The sequence below is a fragment of the Patagioenas fasciata genome, chromosome 2 (genome assembly GCF_037038585.1).
Source record: "Patagioenas fasciata isolate bPatFas1 chromosome 2, bPatFas1.hap1, whole genome shotgun sequence".
Classification (NCBI taxonomy): Eukaryota; Metazoa; Chordata; class Aves; order Columbiformes; family Columbidae; genus Patagioenas; species Patagioenas fasciata.
Window position 1 is genome coordinate 101,873,785 of NC_092521.1, and position 12,152 is coordinate 101,885,936.

Here is a 12,152-nt window from a genome sequence, read left to right on the forward strand (position 1 = left end):
TGCTGCCCATTCCACATGCATACACATTTTGCGTTCACAACACCCGGTCATTTCATACCAGATGTATGATAAGGAGCTAACTAAATTTTTCTCCTCGTCAACAGGATCACAACAGAAGCCGTAAACATGAAAGCCACAATGGCACTCTTTTACACAAAATTCTCATGGTTCTGAAATGATAGCTTGAAATGCATAAGACACTAACATAAAATTAAAGCTGGTGATGGGAAGACCAGTGTGCAACCAAACTCACATCCAGAGGCTCAAAAGCCTTCCTGTTTCAACTCTACAACATCGAGGCTTTCTGCTTCATCCCCATTTCTAAAGCACAGCTGCCTATTGCATGTTCCAGCATAATGAAAATGGCATGAGGTAATACAACTGTGTCATCTTGGGTGGTCTTCTATTTCTAGTTGACATTTTTACAAATCAAGATTTCATGCTTATGATGTCTTGCTTGAAGCAAGATTTGGTGGAACACCAAATTTAACTGGGAAGGAGAAACAGTTCTGCAATACTTAACCTTGCCCTCTCCTCTACTTTTCCCCAGTGTAACTTTCCCTTTTGGAAGTATGTTTATTAAGAAGAAAGAGCAGAAAGGATTTTAATCCATCCAAGCAACAATACTTCTGATGCAGTTAGGAACATCTGAAACATCGAGTTGGGCTAAAAATCATTTAGAGAAAAATTGTTTCTCTGGACTTCCCCCTGCCCCATTATTCTCTAATCACCTTTACCTACTTCAAATTCTGGTATAAAATTGTTCCAAAATTAAAAAAGGCACACAAGCCCTTTCACATGAAGCAGCTAGGGTGAAAATTCATCCCATCTATCCTCTGATGGATACAGACTGAAATATATAATATTGGGAAAAGGTTATTTTCAAACCTAGTGAAGGGACTCAAATTCTACTTTTGAGCTTGCAAACAAAGGTTGAAAACACGAAGAAGCCTCCCATTAATCTTGACAATTCATCACTAAAAAAGTGACCAAAATCAATAACGCAACAATAAACTTCCACAGGTGTTCTCCAGGACATACGGTTTCACTACAGCAGTTTGTCTTATTAAAAGTATGAAGCACACTTGGCACTTCAGCAACACAGATAAATGATACCTAAGCTGTGTGTTTACTAAAGCTAAGAAAAAAAATGTTATACTGCATATTTGGCTAAGTTCACATTACTAAGTAGTGCAGCTCAACAGGGAGATCTGCACAGCAAAAGGGTGTTGGAGGAGTAAAGCCCACTCCATATGCATTTTGGGGCGCTTTGTTTCAGATTAGCTCTGCCTGGTTATCTGGACTGAATGCCTGTGAGCACTCAGTCAACTGTGCACTCCAAATCCAACCTCACCCATGAGGAACAGAGTGTGTGGGCTCAAGGCTGCGCCAGGACAAATCTAAGTACTTGATGAGGAGTGGCCACCAGAGTCACTCCCAAAATGCTCCCACCATTCCAACACACCAACATATCCTTATGACAGTTTGTAACCAGGTTGGCAGATGTTGCCTGGAAAATCTTCACTAAGAGTTTATTTCTCTTCAAATCATTTTTATATAGGAAACTTGATTTATGATCAAATCCTGAGATCATCTCCAACAATGTTAACCTAAGGCAAGTCATACACACATTGGTGTTTTGTCCTACAAGAATTAAGTGACCACAAAATGGTGATAGATGTGCTGTTTAGAGGCTACCTCTGGAGTTCAACACTGCACTGTGCTTTGTCAGCAAAAGCCACAGGCTTAACTGGTCAGTGTCCCAGTTTAGAGCAGTACTTCACTGGATTTTTTTAAAGACATGGCCTTTGAAAATACTTTTCAGAAGAAAAAAAAAATCCACAACAAAAAACAAGCAAGCAAACAAAACCCCAAAACAAACAAACAAACTGTGGTCACACCATTGCTATGTCTGGTGAAGACCTCACACCAAATTCAGGACAGGCTAACACAGTTTTATCATCTGGCAGTTTTCTCTCTCAATACCTCAGAGCCAGATTCAGGATTTAAGTAGGTAAATTAGAATTAATAAAATGAACCATAGTTCATAGTACAAATGGTATTTTAAGCAACCTGATATTTAATGATATTAAGCAGAACTTAACATGGCTAGGTCACTAAAAGTAAGGAAATTATTCCCATATAACTTTCAAAGTATAAGAAAAGACACAATTAAGTATATTTTGAAAAAGAAAAGAAAAATACAAGGCCTAAGCTGACATATTTCCACTCCTACCAATCAGAATAATTTAAGTGACCTGAACAGCTTTAACTGCTCCACCAGCAAAAACCCAATACAAAAATCAACTACAATATCTTTTGTTTGTTCAGGAAGGAACATAACACGGTTTATGAAACAGTGTGGTAACTGTTTAGCCAAGTGTGCACACAGCTTTAACAACTCATTATCCAGTTCAGTTCACTGTTGCTGAAAGTAAACAGCAGATGTTTCAAAAACTGAAGACTTATGCAGCCCATAGGTAAGTGGAAAGGACTATAGCCTTTTCTCAGTCACTCAGATTTATGAAAGCTGACTAGATGATACGAAGATCCTTGCAGTTCACAGTAATTTTGGTAGACATTATTTTCCTCCCTATGTAATAAAAAAATCATCTTAAATCCTTGCTCTTGGAGAAAATTTTCAAAATTCAGAGTACCTGTATCTGCAGAAAAACAAGCTGATGATCTGCAGAGAAAGAGACAAGGATATACAAAGAATAAAATATATTTAAATTATTTACTGCAATAGCCTTGCAAGGATGCTATAAATACAATGTAAGATGCTATTCACTAGCTGTTGATTCCATACACCAAGCTACGATGTGGTCACTTTGCAGATGGAAAACCCATCCCTTCAAGACTTAGAGGGTATTCTCTTTCAACATGGACTTCTTCCCTTTTTTATTTCCTCTGATAATTTTTTTCCTCTGTCTTCAAAACTCAAAAGTTAGCAGTATGTACCCCCATGGCTGCTGCAGCTTAAGTATATCCCATTTATTGCAGCTCAGCTAATGCAAAATAAACATAAGTGAACTTGTTTCTGAGTCTTTCGTCTCCTATTGTTAGTGGGATCATTCAGACACACTGAGCTGACGGGTACATTTTAAAATCACCTTTTCACAACCACATTAAATAAAAAACAGCAGAAAAACATGTCTGGTCTCAGGTCATTGACTTCTGAAAAAACTCAAGACAGGACATGCTTTTGTTTACCCCTTTCACCAGCAACTGGACACCTGTCAGTGCTTCGGGTGTTTGCCATGGGAGCCAGACATGCAATGTCTGTAGGGCTCACAGAGCACAATAGGGACCTGTAGAGATTGCTTTCTAATCACAGGAGAATCACTCTGAAAATCACATTGATAGTTGAATTATCACAAATCCAGCTGCAACAGGACAAAATTTATATTCTTAAAATCTCTGATTAAACTTCAGAGTTTCCCCCGTGAAAGGAGGATGATGCAGCATAACACTGCCACCTAACCAGATGTGAGAAGACAGTCTTGAGTTGAAAACAAACAAACAAACAAACAAAAAACCCACAAACCCCAGACTACAGGGAATTCATGAGAATCTTAAAAAAAGGTTATTGGAAAATAGTTTTTCACCTTGTTGTTACAGAAATAATTAGTAAGTGATGATGAAAGATGAAAGCAGTCTTGCTCACTAGGCAGAAAAGGCTGCCAAGTTACCTCTTTTAGAATTTCTGCAATTCTTTTCTTATTAAAAACAGGAGTCAGCTTCTACATACTGACAATAAAGATTTCTCATCCTGGCAATTCAGGAATAGTATTCTTCTTGTGATTTCTTGTTTAAATAAGCAGTCAATATTTGAATATATTTTAAGTATTAAGGGCAACACCAACCTTACATGACTATGAAGGAGAGTTTAGGTCTTGACAAAAAGTCTGAAAATATGAACCACCCTGAATTTTATTTTTTCAAAAGAGCACTGAAAAATAATTTAAAATGTGTTAATAAACTTGAACACTGTAAAATCATATTAATAGAATAAAAATCTGAAGTTAAAATAGTTATTTTTGTATAAAGATCCACATTAGTATCCACTAAGAATGCAGTGAAGAATTTGCTTCTAAAAGTAGAATACAAGGATGTGTATATGTATTTACCTAAACATACAACCCCTCTTAAATTGTACATTCCAAAAACAAGCAAAAAGAGCAGCCTCAGCTGTTTCTCATTATTACATGCTGTGTAGCTTAACAATGTTATTCAAGATTTTTTCCTCTAGAGAAATGTGTATGTTTGGGAGGTTCTCACTTACATTTATCCTATCAATTTTACCACATCATACAATAGTTGCATCCAATGTACAACCACAGTCAGAAACCATCTAGTGCAAGTTTGAAATTAAGCACCTTAAGATTTGAAATTGGAAAAAAAAAAAAAATTATATTGACAGCTACTATCTCTCCAATGAAGTATGACAAGCTTGTCTAATTCTTTGTTGATAAGTGTTGCTATTCCTGCCACTTTAAAAGAGCTGTTCAGCAACTGTAGCAAAACAACAGAATACGAAACCAATGCAACCACCAATTAACACTTCCCATTCACTATTTCATTTATTACACCTTCCCAAATCAGAATCTCAGCTGATTTCGTTGAAACTAATTCCAGTCTCTTCTGGTTTTTAGGGGTTTTTTTGCTACTTAAACATTTATCTACATCAGGACAATTAACACAGACTTGCTACTGTACTACAGGTCCATTGGTACTATTTTTATTCTGATGCTCCTTGACTGGGTCAACACTGCAGCCCCTTTTTGCTACAGTTTGCCTTAGCAACTTTTTATTAAAAGCTACCTGTGCTTTTTGTCACTGGAACTGTACAACGAGATAACAAGAAAGTGGGGTAAGTTTACACTAGCACATCAAATATACAGCCTTGTTATTCAGGCTAATATAAAAAAGTAGCTGATCAGCATATCGCAATATACTGATAAGTTGCCTGGGTTTAATCCATAGATTTTTAACACTACCCATATTTAACAGGGTAGAAATAAACAAACTGCAACATTCTCCTTATAGTCACAAAATGCTGATTTTTTTTAGTCACCGCCTCTTCAACAGGAAGAAATTATACTTGGTCAGCTGTATAAGAAATATCTTGTTCCATTTCTTCAGTGACACACACTTCACGAGAAGTACACACATCCATATTACGGTCAGTGAAAATATACTCCATTCTTTGTAACACATACTGATGAAACAAAGATACTTCTGATGTACTGAAAGCTTACACAAACAACAGTCAAGAAAAAAATAATTCAATAGGTGGGAGATGTGTATTTCTTTATGACATTTAAAGATGTCCTAACAATACCTAGAAGTTTTAGATCATCTAAAAAGTAAAGTTTTAGTTTCGGATTTCATGGTTTTGATTACCAGATATTTAGATTGCACGCAACTTCAAAGGCCAACAATGAGTGAACCAAGGGTCAGGAAGCACACAAAAAATTTGTACTAGAAGCCAGTGGTGGCCTATTAGCTTCTGTGTGGCAGCTTTGTGAAATACATAAGAATTAAAATTTTGGCTTAAGCTCTCTTACATCACCTGTAACAAACACATACAGGCTATGCACAGAGCAGTGGTGAGGTGCCATGAGATTCCAGTCTCTTAAGATAATTCTTTTGAATTCCATACAAAGTGAAACTGAATCACAAGAGCTGGAATCTGAGAAACCGAGAAAGCAAGCTTTGCTATAGTTTTATAGTAAGAACACTATAAGCTTTTCTGACATAAATGTTAAAGTCTCTATTCAACATCTTTAATAGTCAAAGATTCAGTATCACCAAATCTTAACCAAGTAGTAAGACACGACACATTACAGAGGTTATTTAGTGGCTCCTCCCTTTAACAATTAAAGCCACAGTTGATCAAAAAGCAGCTAAAAAAGCCTTTTAGAAAGGCTTCTAATTAATTTTAGGAACATTCCTCCCTTTAATTTCAATTCTAATCTCAGTTACATTAAAGCCGGTGAGTTACAGAAAAAACAGCTCAAGGCATGAGTGTACTGTAACAGGAATGAGGCTGATGGAAAACTCGAGTCTCATTTACTTACCTGTCCTTGCTGCAATGAGATGTGTTGCCTTGTCAGGATCATCAGCACTCAGTACTAGATTCTTCACAATTTTAGCTCCAAGTGCTGTGGCATGATAGTGTTCCCGTGTTTTCTCAATGGGGAAGTTTGTTGGATAGAGTCCACTAAATATTATGGTTACGTCTGCCAACACTTTACTCTTCAGTTCTGGTACTATTTTTCTGATGTCTGGAATTTCCTCAATCTCTTTTTTCAGGTATTTATCATACTTTGTATAATAATCAGTGTGAACCCGTACAAGGATCTCTTCGAGGTATATTAAATGGTCATCATCATCTGTATCATCTTCTTCGTCTTCTTCCTCCATACTCTGGTCTAAGGACTCACCCATTGTAATTCCAGACTGTTCACTAATCTGAGACTCTGTTTCAGCTTCCTTCTTGTCTGCACATCCATTCCCTGAATCACAAAGGCTTTCCTGTTCACTTTCTTCTTGTGCTTCAAGATCAGTTTTCTCACTAATATTTTCATTAGGTAGAGATTGTGCGTCTCCAGAATGGTTCACCAGACCATCTTTTTTCTCACTCTCATCAGTGCAACTCCCTTTATGCAAGCTTTCATCCTCCAGAGGTTGTTCGGATTTCTTCCAGCTTCTCTTTTCCTCATTCTCACTATCTGATACAGAAGGGGATGACTTTCTGATATCCAATCCACCATCACTTTCACTGTCACTAGACAGCTCAAAGTCCAAGTCATTTGTTGTCTTGCCTTGGGTTTCCTGCTTTTCTATTACTGTTCTATCAACTTGTTCTGAAAAAATCTGAGATTCTTTTGTATTTGTCAAATCATTACTGATACCACTGTTCATTTTCTGATCAGTGCTATCATTCAAGGAGTCCTGGGCACTAACTTTATCACAAGAGTTCATATCCCAGTCAGATGTTTCACTGCTTACAGGAGTACTTCCATTTGCAGTGCAAGTGTCCTTTTCAGCTTTCTTGAGACCATTGCTTTGTTCTTCTACACAGGTAACATTCTTTATTTCTTCAGCATCTTTTGCTGATGTCACTGCTGAATCCAGTGCCTCTGTTTTTGTAGAGTGGTTTACTAAGACAGAGAAAAGAAATAAGACACACATTTTCTCAGTGTTCTTTTTTTAAAGTTTAACGAAAATTCAATTTTGTTTTTCCTTTAACATACAGTTTAAACATGCAGTTAGGATTCCCTATATTCAGAAGCGACAACTAGGCGTTTGAAAGCTCTTAAGACACATTAGGTGTCAACAATTACTAGAACGAACCAGCAAACCTAAGAAACCTAACTTTCGTAAAGAAGCTGTGTAAGCTTTTTTTTTTTTCCCTTCAAATCACATGGGTTTTAAGTAATTATTTGTTAACTATGCAAACATTAAGGGATTTATTTTGGAGCATGAGTTCTACAATTACATCTCATGGCAATGAAACTACTGCAGAGAAAAAGAAATCGGGAAGAATTAACTTCAGAAGGTTCCAATTCAGAACTTCAGTTACAAGAACCTCCTTTATAAACTTCCATGGCTTTAATATATTTCATGGTTTTAGTGACCAAAACGTATTTTTATAGTTGGAAAATATATACATGTTTTGGCAACACAAAGATGCTGTTTGAGGTTCATTTGAGACTTTGCTGGAATGCCAGAAAAGGGTAACAGACTGAAAGACAGAAAAACAGTTTTAAGATGTATCTTCAGAAGTCTGCAGAAGAGAGAGACAACTAAACTCTAGACTTCCAAACATCTGCACAGACATTCATCATGAACACTGGATGAAGCCACCCTACTTTGTCTCTTCTGTGTGCATGTCCCTGCCCTGCAAGTACCAATATCAGTCAATCATAGAGGTCCCACATCATAATGGCCTGATTCTGTTTGAATACATTACCATTATATCCGTATTAGACATCTCTAGTTCAACAAGGGAAAAAGAATGATGTCACATATATTAAATTTTTTTAAAAAAACCACCTTGGCTAAACTGGAAAAAACCCTGCCATTGTTTCTTAAACACTGTCTTTCAAATGCATTTTGCTCCCAAATTAACACTAACATAGTTATGTATACTTTATAAATCCATTATTTGTGTTACACTGCTGAGCCTACTGAACATAAGGTTCTCATGTCAAATGCCAGAACACCACATTCAGTAGATGCTAAAAATCCCACAGTAACTTAATTAGAATGATTGAGACAGGAAAGCAACCAGAGATCAAAACATTCATTTGCAGCTGTATGTTGAGAGCAGAGTTTATTAACTGTTGCTCCAAAGTGAGGCTGGGAAAGAGACGCAAAAAGAGAAAGAAGAGGAAGTTGGTTCCCTGACCACCTACAGAGAACAAAATGTTTTACATGTAGGGGAATAGATAAACTAGCCTCTTCTCTACATGTTCTTGAACAATTTGGTGTATTGTCACATAAGCTCTTCAGCCTGAAGAGACAAAATGGTATTAACTAGTACTCCACTTTTGCTGTGGTCACCCACCGAAAAGAAAGCTATCAACAAGAACAGTCCAGTTTTATTAAGCTACTTGCATTTGTGCTGTAGGAGCACACTCTGCTACCTGCAATAGTCTAGGATTGCTCATGTGAGTACAACAGTGGTACTAGGAAGACCACCACAATGATTTACATCAGTCACATTTGAAAAGCGTAAAAAGTTGTAAAACCGGTTTCATAAACGATATAATTACCTTTCTTCTTCATTTGAATTTCTCTTGATCCAGGAGGTGCATTAATATCTCCTATGCCCTGAAAGTATACATATTTCTTCACAGTTATTAAATTGGGTGCAAACTTCCAAACATCCTCTCTGTCATCAATGATGCAAACCATGGAATCCCCACATGGGAAGAGATCTCTAAGAGACAAAACAGTTAAAATGAATTCAGTTTTCGAAATTAATACTATCAATTAAAGTAGTTTCTGTGTAGTACAAGTGTATCTGCAGGACATGCTTACGTATGATTATCAAAAAAATAAGCAGCAACATTAAAATTACAGATTCAAAATACAGCATTCGAACTAATTAAAGTTAATAAAAAAATGAAACGGATACTTTTTCAATCTCTATCCCAAAGGCTAGAAGTAGCAACCAACAAGCCTTTGCAAGAACAAAACATCATAACATTTCAGTCTAGTTTTCACAGTTCATGTTGAATAGCCCAAAGTTGACTATCACACGGACAACACACATTCTATATTTAACTCGGAAAAATACATGAGAACAGTTTTTAAAGGATAGACTCATTCAATCCAAGACAAAGGAAGCAAAAAGTACTAATACTTATATCACCTAGGAGAAGGATGTAAAGTACTTAAAATACACAGATGCATATGAAAACAGAGCAAGAAAAGAAAAAAAGCTTCTTGTTCGCTATGGTCAGCTGGGGAGGGGGCAATCATTTCTAATCTGGCTTTATGAAATACTCAAGATATCTGTCTTCCAGAAAAAAGTCTTGGCTTTCTACTCTGAAAAAAGATGAGAACCTGAATTTAGGCCACAACATTAATTCAAGGCTCCAGATGATTTAATTTCAAGAAACACTACAAAATGGAAGCTGCTAGATTTATAGCACATTTGAAAGCCAGAATACTAGATATTCGAATATGAATTAACCTCCAAGAATTTTGATTTAATAAAAAACCAAAACAAAACAAAATCCCCCCAAAAACCCCAAACAAACAAAAACAGCCCCTAAAATGAAAACAAATAAAAATCCAACACAACACACAAGTCATTACACAATATCACAAACCATAAAGTGGAAATAAGGCTATTAGAAGAATAAAAAGTACAGTCAAAGTATAATGCCATTACTTCATTATTATTCTAGTGTCACAGAACACAGTAAGTAGATGAAATACTGCAATGCCTAACATCACAGTTTTACAGAGACAGTGTTGATATTTAATAGGCAGATAAGAAAGGACATTAAACATTACAGTACAGAGGGAGCAATTTTTATTATATTCAGCATATTCTGTCTCTATTACCCTGTTTCGTTCAATGCATAAGACCCACATACATACCTAAGATTCCCAGTTTTAGAAAAAGGATCAATACATTCATCCCTTGACAATATCCGATGGGAAAAAAGTTTCTTTTCAGGGTCCAAAAATCCTTTTGAAAGAAGACATTAAAAAGTTAATTTTCAAGATGTTTGTTCCTTGTTTATGTTCTATATAATTCAGCTATTTTAATCTGTGCAACAGCAGTTTAACTAACAGACAATTTTAAGGTAAGAGATATTATGTGGGAGAAACGGTAAGCAGAGTGGATCAATTATTTGTAACTTGAGCAGGACTCATTTTTAAATCCCATCTCATTTTCTTTCAACATAGCAACAAAACTGAAATAACTAAATTTGTTACAGCCAAAGAAATTAGGCTGAAAGAGATACAGCAGGTTATAGATACACATGATTTTTGCAACTTACATTTATCTCTCTACAGGTGGTTCATTTAAAGCTAAATGCTCTCCTTAGCTCATTATGCCTAGGGACTGCAGAGAAGTCTCACAAGAGTCGGCAATGTGCTGCAATACTTAAGCACAATGGGCAAGTTAAGGGACAGTTTCAGCCAGAGCTCTTGCATTTGTAGGTTTTAAGTTGTACCTCTAACAAATACTTTAATACATTTACATATAATGAATATGTCCTGGGATTCCTAGAAATATTTAGGCCCAGATACATAACTTTTCTGACTGCACTCTTTAAAAAAAAAAATATCCAAACCAAAACAGAAGCTGTGCTATCTGATCTTAAAGCAAGTGCTATCTGATCTTAAAGCAAGTGCTATTATTTAGGAAAATGGTGACTTGGGTGTACAAACACACATGCACATGCTTCTGAACCTAGCCTCCAATAATGAAGTTCAACTTCATGAGCAGATCAAAGCCACATAATCGCTTCAAAAGAAACTGGCGTTTTACATGCTAATCTGAACTTTTTGTTTTACTGAATTCGTGTTCAAGCATCAACTTCTCATTATTCTTATGAATAATATAAGGCAGTCAATACTTATATCTGGGAACAATTTTTTGAAGTTTTACTTTATTTTAAATGGTGGCCACCTTACAGCCAGAAGCAGAGTTCAGAATAACTGCAGAATCTAACGATCAATTTAATTTTCTTCCAAGGAGCTTTGAGATTTGCACAGAAGACACATTCAACTCCTTTAAGAAGTTCAGTTTCCAAGAATGTTAAGTTTGGTCTTCAAAGACAGAGGGTATAAATTCAAAACAAAAAACCAATCATCACTTCTGAAAAGTTGATCCTGTATGTATTTAATATTAATGTGTAATTGGAATAACTTAAAACCCATAAAAGCAAGAAAATTCCGAGTTAAGGACAGAGGTTCAACCTTAACTCACCCGACTATGCTTAAGAATTGCTGCAAACTCGTAGAATCATCCCCTGTAGTGAGACCCTTGCAGTACCTAGGCATAACGAATTGAGAGAATTAGCTACAAAGATTTATTGCCGTACACACAGAAATTTTGACAAACTACATAAGCTGCCATACAAGTTGCTGTTCTCCCCAACCAAATTCTCATCAATAATTATGGGACTGTCTACACTACATTGGACAGGAGTGCACTGATTAAACAGCAAAACCACAATGAGGCATTCAGTGGTAGTGGTGTCTAGCTAAAACTGTAAGAAAAGGGAAGTTGAACTAAGAAAGCTGAAAACCAGAAACCCTGGCTGCCAGGGATTAGAGATGAGGTAGTGTTCTGGAGCTTTTCAATAATGCTTTGGTAAGGACTTATTAATTTTAATACTTTTTTTCCCCTACTGATAATTTACTAAAAATGCACTGAGGATACAGGTCACCAGAGATGCACTCACAAAGATAAATGTCCATCTTGTCAGGTCTTTCAAAGCTAAGCTACTTGAACAGCAATGCAGAAAACAGCACTGGTCTTTTAAAAAACTTAGTTACATGTCTTAAACTGTTTGCTGCCTTAGTGCTGATAACGATTTTTTTCTGAACTGATTTTTTTTTTATTGCAGAAGTGTCAGTTTGAACAAATCATTCCAGCAGAAAGAGAAATG

The 12,152-nt window shown here is 36.2% G+C and overlaps 1 protein-coding gene across 2 annotated transcripts in view; it reads right to left on the minus strand.

Moving 5' to 3' along the window:
* CTDP1 (CTD phosphatase subunit 1) overlaps window positions 1-12,152 on the minus strand; it is a 112,658-nt gene that overhangs the window by 74,924 nt on the left and 25,582 nt on the right. For both annotated transcript variants that reach the window (XM_065832162.2, XM_071804644.1), the window contains exons 6-8: window positions 10,126-10,216; window positions 8,787-8,953; window positions 6,084-7,169 (exon numbers count right to left, since the gene is read on the minus strand). In XM_065832162.2, coding sequence (XP_065688234.1) covers window positions 6,084-7,169; window positions 8,787-8,953; window positions 10,126-10,216 — 1,344 coding nt within the window. The remainder of the gene's footprint in view (window positions 1-6,083; window positions 7,170-8,786; window positions 8,954-10,125; window positions 10,217-12,152) is intronic.